This window comes from Nelumbo nucifera, chromosome 8 (assembly GCF_055504915.1).
Source record: "Nelumbo nucifera cultivar China Antique chromosome 8, China Antique-T2T, whole genome shotgun sequence".
Taxonomy (NCBI): Eukaryota; Viridiplantae; Streptophyta; class Magnoliopsida; order Proteales; family Nelumbonaceae; genus Nelumbo; species Nelumbo nucifera.
Window position 1 is genome coordinate 12,003,656 of NC_142656.1, and position 12,853 is coordinate 12,016,508.

Here is a 12,853-nt window from a genome sequence, read left to right on the forward strand (position 1 = left end):
ATTCTATGATGGCTGCCCCTCCGCTTAGAGTGAATTTTAGGCTAAAAAAAGTGATACCTTCAAAACAAAATTATATACCAGAATTTACATTGAGCCTATATGATCGGGTAAGAAATCGACCCATTGGGGTTTTAATTTGGATTAGGTTAGCCCAGATCCAACCGAAAACAGTCAGGTTTGGTTGAAGTTCAAGTTAGGGTTGAAAAGTGTAAACCTAACTTAACTTTAGGTTTGATTAGGGTTGAGTCCTTGGCCAACCCAACCTGACTTAGTTTCATATTTGTATATAAATATTATATGTACATTTATTATGTATTTATGTATATATCAATAATTTTGAACTTAAGGCTGTGTTTATTTGCAATAGAAAACATCGAACTGGGGTATTTATGTACCCCAGTTCGTGTTTGTTAATATTTGGTTGTCATACAAAAATATAATGATTAAAATGTCAAAAATATATTTTCTAACACTTTTGTGTCATGAATAAAGCACATTACTGTACTAAATACAAATTTATGCTTTTCATATAATTGGTGTGTTTGATCAAAAAATTAAAGGCAATTAATAGTGGGGCCTAAGTTTTGCATTGATTTCAACCAAACAGGAAGGATACAAAAAACAGGTTACACTTTGCATTCTTGAATCAGAATAATACATATTTGAATTTCAATTTAAATGTAAATTTCTTAAAAAACATGATGACTATGTGCATTTTACATGTAATAATGATACTAAAATTGAATTGATCTCAACACTTGAATGGACTCGATATGAAATTTTCAAGTTAGGGTTGGAACTTCCACAGCTCGGATTGGGTTAGGGTCAATCTCAATCTGACCTACCCAGCCCTAACTTGCACCAATGCACCTTGCAAGATATAGAAAAAAAAAAAGGCTCCATTCGGGAGGAATGCAAATATTGGTTCTAGTTCAATTTTGTCGGGATTTGATAAGAATGCATTTATGCACCTCAAGTCACAATTTTCACAAAATTTACACCCAAAATTAGAACAATGTTTACGTAAAAAAAATATAAACTTTGTACTCAAAATTGATGAATGTTAATTTCGTTTGCATGGACAAGAATGCTCTCGACTCGGAATACTTGCGCCATTACGCGGCAAAATCTCTTGAACAGGACAAATCTCCGTGCTCCCGCAATGCTAGGGCACAGAATGTCCGTTTTGCCCAGACGTCTGCTTATGCGGCATCGTAAGCAATTCCGTCCTTATTCAAAGGTGTAGGCCTAGATTAGTCATTCTACTTTTCATAAATATTTGCATCCTGTCAGTAATTAAGTTATGGTAGACTAGGGATCATTTTAATAATCTGAACACAAATCTGAAGCTGTTATTATGATATAAATCCGAACTGGTAATTCGTCTAACGTAGCTGATCTGTGTCCTATTTTATTGACTTGTCTTTTAGCGTATAGCATCATTATATGCGAATAAAGTTCAGGTATTTGAGCACCAGAACGGCTGAGACGAGTTTTCTTTTTCCTCGCTTCCTGGTTCCTGCTGTTCGATTTTCATTTCCTTGTATCTTCTCAATTTCATACTCTCTGTCGTTCTCTGCAATTTTGGTCGGTAGTCGGGAAAATGATCGTCGATCTCATTAGGAAGAAGTTTGAATTGGAAGCCCAAGGCTGCTGCTACACATCATGTACAGAGTTCTTGTGCCAGATCTAGGGTTTCATCTCTCGAGATCACGAATTTTTTTGTTCTTACTCCTGAGATTCTGATTTAGTTTCTTCGCATTTCTCTGAAAGAAATATCATCTGCAGTTTACAGTTTTCAATCCGGCTTTGGGTGCGAAACCGGTCAGAATCTGGAGGTGTTTCCATTGATTGGATTCTTACAGGAAGAAATTCGAGGTGATTTTTGCGATATTATCTTGTTTAAAGGTGGATTTTACCAAATTTTAAGGTTTAGTTCAAAATGCCTGTGAAATCCGCGCAGTCGTCGTATAGGGATCGAACGCAAGAGTTTCTCACTGTTGCAGAGAGGCTAAAGAAGTCGTTTTCATCGGCGCCAAGTGTGCCGAGTAGTAGGTCGAAACCAGAGGGATCGCGATCTGCGGTCTCTATTCAGTCGGAGTTCAACAAGAGGGCTTCAAAGATTGGATATGGGATCCATCAGACATCACAAAAGCTTTCGAAGCTTGCAAAATGTAAGAACAGATTTGCCAAAACAGCTACAATTATTCTTCCTTTTCTTACTGAAACATAGCTTGTGGGTTCTGATATTTATCTTACAATCTTGATATATCAACTGGCAACTAACTGTGGAAAATGATACAGATTTTTTTTTTTTTTTTGATAATTGAAAATGATACAGATATTGCATCAATGCATCTTATGTGTTTCATTTTCTTAGACGTGTTATTTTGAGTTTTTTTCCCCACATGAGTGAACCGAGCACAAAAAGCAAATTTACTAATTTTGATAACAGAGCACTGAGCACCTAAGACATATAAGCTGCAAGCTTTTATTAACCTGAGAATCGTCTCTTATTTTCAAGAAGGAACCAACATTTTATCCTTGTGACTTCTTGCATGGTTTATGCCACTCATGTTGGTTTTCTGACTGAAATTGAGTTATTCCAGATGCACCTTGCTCCCTTTTTCCCCTTATTTGTTGTTGTTGTTGTTTTCCTCTCGGGCGCTCCCAGAGGTGGAGGCCCTGGAGGGATGGCTTTTTCACACTATTGTTCTTGTGAACGTTTAACACTGGATTACTGTGCGCACTTAGTTTCTGGTGAATGTTTGACATCGGATTATGGTGTTTATGTTGCGTGGATTTTGTTACATCTCAGCTAGTGAATCATTTTGCTGTTGCATGCTTTAATGCTTTGCAAAGTGACTTGGAGAGAGTATATCTTGCAAGCTATAAGTTCTAAGTTGTTCCATTTGAGTTAGTGGATGAAGATCCTCTCTAGAAAGGTAAAGTACAAAGCAGTGTTTTAAAAACGCAACTACGCAAGGCGCAAAAAAAGTGCAAGGGGCATTTAGTGCCCGAGCTGCAAGGTGCAAGGTGAGGTATGTGCCTTTTTGGAGCAAGACAAAAAAATGCAAAAAAAAAATATTAAACATAATATTAATTTAAAATATAAACTTAAATTTTAAAATAAATGTTTTAAAGAAGCTATTATCTCAAATTAAATTAAAATACATAAAGTAACATGTAAAACATATTCAAAATGAAAACTTAAAATTAAAATCAAACATAACATATAAAACAAATTTAAGCATGTAATTTTTCAAATTATATTTTTTACCAATTATATTATTTCAAATAGCTAATGTAACGTTAAGCTTTTTTTTTGATAATTGTAATGTTAAACATTTTACGAGCCACCTTTGTACCAATGTTTTAAAACGTGGAGGCGTGACGCGAGGTGTTCCACTACCTAGAGGCTTGAGGCGTAGTTTAGAACGTAAGAGGTGTAAGCCTCCCGAACACAAGGAGGCATAAGCCTCCTTAAGAGGAGGGGGGTCAGGAGGAAGAAGAAGAGTCAGGGGGGATCTTGTTTTTTCTTTATTTTTAATAAACTTTTTTTTATATTAAGAAGAATAAAGATGCATAGCACTAGAGGAGGCTTACTAGAGCAGATCACTTTCTTTCCCCGTATCTTTTCTTCCCTTCCCTTTTCTTTTCTTTTTTTCTTTTTTTCTCTTTCTTTGTCTTTCCCTTCCCTTCCCTTTCTTTTCTTTTCTTTTCCTTTCTTTTCCTTTTTTCCTTTTTTCCTTTTTTCTTTTTTTAGTCTTTTTATATGAGGCACATGAGGCATACGCCTCTAGAATGCCTCATGAAAAAAAGTGTATGAGGCGTACACCTAAGAGGTGTCAGCGCCTTTGTCATATGCCTCAAGGCATTTTGGGAGCACCTCGCCTGGAGGTGCACCGCCGGGCGTATGCCTCCCGTGCCTTTTAAAACACTGCTTCGTATCATGCCCCTTGAGGCAAGCCCGAATAAGTCCATATTAGGGTCTTAAATTCTTAATCCTTACAAAAAATGATTTTATAATTTTAATTTGTCTTTTAAAAATGTCTTTTCTTATGATGAATTATAGAGAACCCCTTATTTGCTAATGTTTTTTATACATTCATCCTAATAAAAGACATTTCTAAAAGACAATTAAAATTATAAAATCATTTTTTGTAGGGATTAAGAATTTAAGACCTTAAACATGGGCTTGTTTGGGCTTGCCTCAAGGGGCTTGGTCAGATCTGCGCCTGGCCCAACTGCTAGGCATAAAAATGAGCAAAAAACGCAAATTTTGAAAAGGCACATTTGACATTTCCGGACTGAAGTCCAAGGTGCACCAGGTGCATGCTTTTTCAAAATGCTGTGCCTCGTGCCTAGGCAAGGCTTCAATGTTTTAAAAGCGAAAGGCGCAGGCAAGGCACAAGGGCCATTTTGTGCCTGAGGCGCAAGGCAAGGTGCACACCTTTTAAAAAAAGGCACACAAAATAAAAAAAAAACAACTAAAAAATAGAAAAAAAAAACATGTAGAAATTCTAAGAAATCAGGAAAATATCAAAAAGCAAAGTTAATTACTTAGTTATTAGCTCAATTGGTTAGAATTAGATACTTAGATTATTAGTCATTACTCATTAGAGGTAATGTAATCAGCTTATCAGCAATCTGAATTCTGAAGTTAATGAATCAGGAAAATATGCAAATATGCAATCATCAATGATCAATCTGAATTTATTGATAAAAAAAAAAAACGATCAATCTGAATTAAGAAATCAGCATGATTAAATATAAAAGAATTATAGAATATGCAAATGCAATATTGCAATCAGCAATGATTCAATTGGTTAATCAGGAAAATATGCAATAAGTACAGAATTAAGAAATCAGCATTAAATAATTAAAGGAGACTAGACTTCAAAAAAATAATAATAACAGAACAGTACAAGTGTATAACACATTCAAATTTCAAATTCAATGATTCAATATAAAAATATAAAAGAATTTAAGAATATGACATATGAGCACAACCTATAGTCCTATACAACATTAGATAATCAATATGTTTTTATGATAAAAACTGTTTCAATTCAATGAGAAAAACTGAAAAAAATGGGGTGGATCCCCTGTTTTTATGATAACAACTGAAAAACAATGGGGCAGAGCCCCTGCTTTAATGAGAAAAACTGAAAAAAAAGGGGCGGATCCCCTGTTTTTATGACAAAAACTGGAAAAACAAATGGGGCATAGCCCCTGTTTTTGTGCAAGAAACAAGACTGCAAGAAAGAAGAACAAGAAGGGCGGAACCCTGTTTTACTGAGAAAAAACGAAAAAAATAACAGTGGCGGAGCCTCTGTTTTACTGAGAAAAATCGAAAAAAATAAAAGGGGTGGAGCCCCTGTTTTTATGCATGTATTGTATGAAGAAGAAGAAGAGGCTGAAGAAGAAGAAAAATAGGGCGGAGCCCCTGTTTCAGCCTGGACTGCCAACTGCCGCAGGAAGAAGAAGAACAAAAAAAAAAAAAACATAACATACCTGATAGGCTGATACTGTAGCTTTGTTCCACTCAGGCTTGGACTGGACGAACTTGAGCTTGAATGAGCTTCAGCTTCCTCTGGTTTGTCTTCTGGAGTGCTAACTTTTGGACAAAGGAAGTCTTCCCTCCAAACTTTTTTTTTTTTTTTCTTTTGGTTGTTTTGGCAAAGACGAGCGCCTGATCAAGGTTAGTGCACCTTGGCCTGGGCCAGGCGCTCAGCCTGGAAAGCGCCTCGCCTCTGCGCCTAGGCGCGCCTTTTAAAACACTGCAAGGCTTGTACAAAGACCACTCAAGTCTCAAGATATAAATTTTGATCTATTTCAGGCACCATGATTCTAGTTTTATTAATACCATTAATAAATAATATTGTGGAGGTTACTATCAGCCACTAATCTAGCTCAGCATTAGGCCATGTTGCATGGCTATTGATATGTTTTAGAACCTGACATCCTGGAAATGTTTTCATTGGTGTAGTCTTAGTAATATAAATAAGTGGTCAGAGAAGGAGTTTGGAGTCTTATGCTGTACCTTGTTATTTTGAAGATACAATGCAGTGTTGATTAGTGAATTTTATCCATTAAAGACAAAATAAATAAATAAACAAACAATCCATTATAAATTTGTAGTGCTTTACTCATTTGGTTCCTTCCTCTTTGTTATGCCTCTGTTAATGAGGTTGTAGAAGGTTGTTCAATTAGCTCTTCTAAACATATGAAAGTGTTAGGCGGAAGGTGGTTTCATTTGGTTTTATTTGAACTTATGGGGGATAGTATTCTTCGAAATCAAGATGTGGGTGTGGATTAGGTCTCTAATGGATACAATTGAAACTATAGAAAGCAGCAAATTTGATATCTTGCATAGCTTGAACCACTTTGAGAGTTGTGGTTGCATAAATAGTCTCCTTCTCCATGATCTGGTACAAAACTATATTAAACAATCCAGCTCCAGTGTAGGGGTGTCAGTGGACTGGTTCATGATTGAGATCTCATCAAGCAAGAATACTGAGGTAGATCAACATGTAGTCCAGCCAAACCGTAATCATATAAGAAGTTTTATCTTAGAATTACACTCTTGTCCAGGTGGTACAACTAAAGCCATGAAAATGCAGAGGAAGGCAGGAAGCTCCATTTGAATGCTTGAAGATCTTTATTTCACCGGCTTCTAATCTAGTCTTAAAAGGGACCCAGATGATAATGGATGTTTTGGATCTTTTAGTTGTTTGCTTTCCTATTTGTAGATTTAACTAATGATCTTGCCAACTCTAGTAAACTGCACATGTTGTTATTAGGAAATCCGTTAAACAGTTAGAATTTTTCTCTAACCATTAGTTTTACTTTTACATACTCCTGTCAATACCAAAAGAAGGAAAGAAGACACACACAAGGCATTTCAAGGTGTGAGGAATGGGCATTATAATTTAGACTTTCAAGCATGAACCTTGGGTTGAGCTTCTTGGTATTTTCTTGGAGCCTAGCCTCCTATACTTTTTAAGACACTTGAATATGGGTGGTACTATGTTTAGTTTGATTTATTCTTATTATAAAAAAAGAAGAGAAGGAAATTCAGATATCAGGAAATAAAATGGATGTTATATATGATCAATCTAAAGCTTATTGGGTATCAATATAGAAGTATTGCCATACTCACTTAAAAGAAAAACCTTTATGCCCTTGTCAAATTGGAGTTGAAGTGTGTTAAAAAAAAAATCATATGTGAACTGCACCATATGAAAGTTCGTCTGGAATCTGGTATGTGTAAGTACATGGATTTAGACATCACATCCTCTGTGACAAATGGCATATGCTACAAGACTACTTGGTCAGCTGTTGCATTGTGGTAGTAACACAATGAGATAATAACAGGTTGACGTAGAACAATAGTGTAGCCATCTCATTGATTTTATATCAGCCAACTTTTATTCATCGCAGTGAAACCTCGTAATAGCACATTGCATCACAACTCCTTATCACTTTCTGACGTTGCGATATCACAATCTCCTCCCTCTTGGTGATTGGCTACCTATCACTAAATTCTTCTTCAATGCTCTTAGTGCATCCATCACATGTATGTACTCTTCCCTACCACACTCCCTTATCGCATTCTCTATCATGACAAAAGCCCTGTGATATCTTATCACACTTTGGATTTGTATTGCAGCAGGACTATCACAGTCTAGTGTTGCACTTCTGTCTTGAGGATGCCCATTGCAATTTTATCATAGTTCTACATCGCTCGTCACAAACATGAATTAACACTTGAGCATTATTGAGGTAAAACCTTTCCCCTGTATGCTCACCAAAGAACTCAAAAGGGGCAGTAGTTGTTGCACTTGTGCTCACATGTGTATGTTGGGAAAGAGCTGGAACTCAAATACCAAGGTAACTACCTGAACATGTGGCGAAACCTCAACTGACTCGGGTTTCTCAGATCTAATAAACTCATAACAGCCTCGTGACAACTTTCCTGAAGCGGGAAAGCTTCCATCCTTTCCTTTGGAAATCTATAAAAATAGGGGATCTCCAAAGGATCCTCTCATGTGTTCATAACCTAGCCTTGTGTAAGCTCTGCCAGTCTGAAGCCTTAACTCTCTTCCTGCTCCCAGCTCTCTTCTCTGGTCTCAGATCTCAGATTTGAGAAGTCTTCCCCCCGCAACTCCCCCTATCTCACCTGAGACTATCCTTTCAGAGTCATCTACCGTCTTTCAAGTAGACCTCCATGGTGCCTTTTCGCATAGACATCCAATTTTATCATATTTTGGGTTGCTTCATTGATTGTTTATTTGGTCAAGGTTATATTTTTTTTCTTATCTAAAATAAAATTAATAACTTTCTGCTGGGCCCTTTGTAACCTGGTGGCTTTTTTTTTTTTTTTTGTGGGGGGCAGAGACGTGGTCATCATTTCCAAGCCAGGCTAAGCAACACACATGGTCATAATCCAAGTTGCCTTTTCCTCTGCTTGGGAACGACCACTACAACATCTTGTATATATGCTGTATGTGTGTTGATGTGGTGGTTTTTCATGTTCATGCAGTGGAGCCAATTAAAGTATCCCTAAAAACAATCATATGCAGAAGATTTGCTTGCTTCTCCTTTTGCTGAACATTTATTTGGTCACAATTTTTTTGCTGCTTGTTATTGATAAAAAGAAAGCCACTTGTTTCACTCTTTATTGAACATAAGAAGTTGAAATATATAGGTATGTTTTTCTCTGTTGTTTCTGCAGTGGCAAAGAGAACATCAGTGTTTGATGATCCAACAGTGGAGATTCAAGAGCTGACAGCAGTTATCAAGCAGGATATCACTGCACTCAACTCAGCAGTAGTAGACCTGCAGCTCCTATGCAATTCACAAAATGAAGGTGGGAACATCTCAACTGATACTACTAGTCACTCAACCACGGTTGTGGATAACCTGAAGAACCGCTTGATGAGCACCACAAAGGAGTTCAAGGAAGTCCTTACCTTGAGGACAGAGGTAAGTGGAACATTGCTGTAAATAGTCACCTTAACCAGACTGGTTGCTCTCTATGGGTTTCTTCAATTATTTCATTTAGTTTCCTATTTACCAATTTTATGGTCTTGTATTTTTGCAGAACTTGAAGGTCCATGAGAACAGAAGGCAATTGTTTTCTTCCACTTCTTCAAGGGATGCCACTAATCCTTTTGTTCGGCAGCGTCCATTGGCTTCTAGGGTAGCTTCTAGTGCCTCAGCCACCCCTCCACCTCCATGGGTCAATGGGTCTGCTTCTTCATCCCAGTTATTTCCCAGGTAAAAACATGTTCGAATACTGAATATGTTGGTGAGTGGTGACACAATCATGAAAAGAAAGGTTACTGACTTACTGGATGGTCTTTACTTGAATTGAGGCCTGGGCATATTGAACTGTTCTACTGAACTAGGGAGGATTTAAAAGGCTTTTCCTCTCAAGTGCTTTGGGTAATTGTGTTCAGTTTTTATAACTTGTGATGAATTCATGGGCCTGGCAGTTTTACTGGATGCTCTTAACTTGAACTGTGGCCCTGGCATATTGAAATTGTTCTATTCCTTTCCTTCTCAGGAAGCAGGCAGATGGGGAGACCCAACCATTGCTACAGCAGAATCAGCAACATCAACAGCAGTTGGTTCCATTACAAGACAGTTACATGCAGAGCAGAGCTGAAGCTCTTCAAAATGTGGAGTCAACCATTCATGAACTGAGCAACATCTTCACCCAACTAGCTACCATGGTTTCTCAGCAAGGAGAGCTTGCAATCAGGTTTTATATTATTCTACGTTTCTACTCTCAAACTTACTTACGGTATTTATTGCTCAAAAGTAAACCAAACAAGTAGCTCCTTTCAGTGTATTTATTCATTTCTTACTTTATCAGCTGAGATGTTCTATGACTTGTAGATGGTTTGGGACCGTGATGAACCATGCGTCCCATAGGTTTCATAGGAGACCGCATATATTACAATCAACCTATGCATTTCCAGGTTTCCTTAAAGTTGCAGTAGAGCTCTTTCCCACCAGACAAATGAATCCAATAAGATGTATATAGTTACACATTCTGTTTCAAAAATAATATGTATATAGTTACAGGTTGGCAATCATTGGTTTGGCTTATTTTTAGCCCATCCAATCTCTGAAGTTGGTTCCATTCAATATGTGTGCACATCTGCTAGACTGCTACAAACATCTCAAATTGTCCAACTGCCTAGATTGTATTATGGATCATTTAACAACCCCCCACCCACCCAAATCTGAAATATTGCTTATTAATTCTGGTATCCTGATCTGTAACTACAGGGCCTGAGGAAAGACCAACTTATAGGTGGGTGGGTGGGATGGGGGGTAGTTGCTTTGGTGATTTTTTTTAAGTAAAAATTATCCTAGGGTAGCTCCCTAGGTTCCATAGCAACTAGCAACTATATTTCCTTGATATACATAAACTTCATGTTAAAGTATAGAAACTCAACATATTCATGTGAATAAAAATAAGAAAGAAAAGAAAATTTAGAAAATTTCAGGGCTGAACCCCTATATTTGTTATAGGAAAGGAAGAAAATAAAAGGTGGAAGAAGAAGTATTGTTTAGACAAAATTCTAAGTTCTTCCTTATTGGTTCAGGTTTTGAAGTCTTTGAGGATTTGAGACAATATTTAGCAATCTTAGTATTGATAAAACCCTAACAAATAAGAAAATAATAAAAAGAAACTAGTATATAAACACAAAAAATGAATATTTTAGTTTAATTATGTCTATTTTATAAATATTATCTCAAAAAGATAAAAGTATTTCAGTACACCACGTAAAAATCTGCTTGGCGATTAGGCGAGGCAACTTCCAAGGGTGCCTTGTCGCCTAGGTGTTGCCTTAACAACTTGCTTCAACATGGCAAACTATAAGATTTTAAACCATGTTCTGGGTCCATTGTCCCCAGATCCAGGATTTTGCCATTGATTATTCTGATATGCTCATGTAACTTTGTATACATTTAATAAAGTGGCCCACTGTAAAATTTATATATATATATATTTTATTTTATCAAAAAAATTATGTATATTTCTTGTATTGTGATTATGCATTAGTATTATGTAATTACATATTAATTATAAAGGTGGTGTTTGATAAAGGGACATAATTATTTATTTTCCTCTATTGAAATGATGATTAAATCTATACTGTCTGCTTGATTAGTCACTTGGATGATGCTTCATACTTCTCCAAAACGCCTACTGAGTTGCCTAGTTGACACCTAAGTGACAGTTTGACTAGCTTTTTTTTTTTATATATCAGCAACGAAGAATAATTTTATATTTTTATTACATTGGGTAGAGATAAAGTAAACAAAGAGTGAAAGGATGGTTCGGTTTCAGTGTTAAGTACAAATCCTCCTTGTTGCATTCCCAAAAACATAGAACTCGTCACCCCCTGTTTTGCCAACAATTCAACTAAACCATGGCCCCGGAATGATTTGTTTATATGCTTAGCAAATATATTCATGACCAGATTGAACAATCTCTAGTCTTTAGACAGAAATTACTCTCTATTCTTTCACATAAATATGCAGGCAGTCTGAATGTCTGACCATTCAATATCCATTCTAATTCTTAAGAAATCCTAGACAAAATTAGCAGTTGGATTATTTCAATCCTCAGATTACTGCTTCCACTGCATGGTCAACAAAAACTAAAAAGAGGTCGAAAAAAAAAATAATCGGAAGTAAACATATAATCTCCCATAAGCGTAATTTGATGGTGAATTTTTCTTGCATTAAAATATAGAATGGAATCTGTGATTCATAATCTGTGGTCAAGGATATGTTAATGATATCTAACCTTGCTTCTGTTTGAACTCAACCTGACAGGATTGATGAGAACATGGATGACACACTGGCAAATGTGGAAGGGGCACAAGGAGCGCTGCTCAAGTACCTCAACAGTATCTCATCCAACCGGTGGCTGATGATTAAGATATTCTTTGTATTGATTGTATTCCTAATGATTTTCCTATTTTTTGTGGCATAACATTATATCAAGAATAACTAAAAGAAGAAATAGAAAGAAAGTGCCTTTTCAAAGGCCACGGGCCTGCTACTTACTTCATTGCATATTTCTTTTCTTTTTCTTTCCATTTCTTCCTTTTCTTTTGTTTGGACATTTTATAGCCACTAGCCCAATTTACAGAGTCAAATGATCGAGTCTCATCCAACATTTCAAAAATTATATTTGCAGTTTTGCACTGCCTTGTTGTACATAACATCATAAGCTGTGACTGTGTGTATGTACAAATACAATGAGAAGTCTACCATTATTCTTCCCTTACATTTTCTTAGGTAAGTTGCTGCTAGGAAGACATGTCTTCATAGCTTCCTTCTTCAGTTCTTTGCCATTTGCATTTCATCTTCGTGTTTGAAAGTTGAAACAGAGCAGAATTAAATAATTAATATAAATTCATTGAGTGGGTATGCTTATTCTCGGTTGACGTCTGTGAATGAACAAGAGTACTAATTACTAACTATAAAGATTATGCATTTGGTTTGGAGAGTTTTAAGACGTATCAATTATCGATTTGAGTGTGAGACTGATGAATTCCAGCAAATTGTTAAAATATTGGTGGATGCTGATATTGCATTTTCTTGGCACTCCATTTGTTCTCATTGTAGTTTCATTTGAGTGCAATCTTTTATTTTACTTGATCCATACTGCAAACAAATTAAACCAAGGTGAAACTTAAAACTAAAATAGACCAGAATTTGCACTCGATAGTCAATTTGTTTACAAACATGGAAATGAGATTGCACAGCAAACTAAAAAGTAACAAGAGGAGAGGGTTCAACTTTCTTTTAAAGTTGT

General features: G+C 36.3%; 1 protein-coding gene across 1 annotated transcript; it reads left to right on the plus strand.

The window, feature by feature from the left end:
* The first annotated feature begins 1,459 nt into the window (after nucleotides 1-1,459).
* Nucleotides 1,460-12,319, plus strand: LOC104592278 (syntaxin-32-like). Its single transcript, XM_010251560.3, has 6 exons — nucleotides 1,460-1,667; nucleotides 1,789-2,174; nucleotides 8,741-8,991; nucleotides 9,110-9,285; nucleotides 9,575-9,772; nucleotides 11,866-12,319. The coding sequence occupies exons 2-6, from the start codon at nucleotides 1,943-1,945 to the stop codon at nucleotides 12,023-12,025; spliced, it is 1,017 nt and encodes a 338-aa protein (XP_010249862.1). The 5' UTR covers nucleotides 1,460-1,667; nucleotides 1,789-1,942; the 3' UTR covers nucleotides 12,026-12,319.
* The last annotated feature ends 534 nt before the right edge of the window (nucleotides 12,320-12,853 follow it).

Excerpts from the sequence above, each read along its gene's own strand:
- LOC104592278 (XM_010251560.3), top strand. The coding sequence starts at position 1,943 with ATGCCTGTGAAATCCGCGCAGTCGTCGTATAGGGATCGAACGCAAGAG. Across the intron at positions 8,992-9,109 it reads TCCTTACCTTGAGGACAGAG|AACTTGAAGGTCCATGAGAA; the intron begins GTAAGTGGAACA and ends GTATTTTTGCAG. Across the intron at positions 9,773-11,865 it reads CAAGGAGAGCTTGCAATCAG|GATTGATGAGAACATGGATG; the intron begins GTTTTATATTAT and ends TCAACCTGACAG.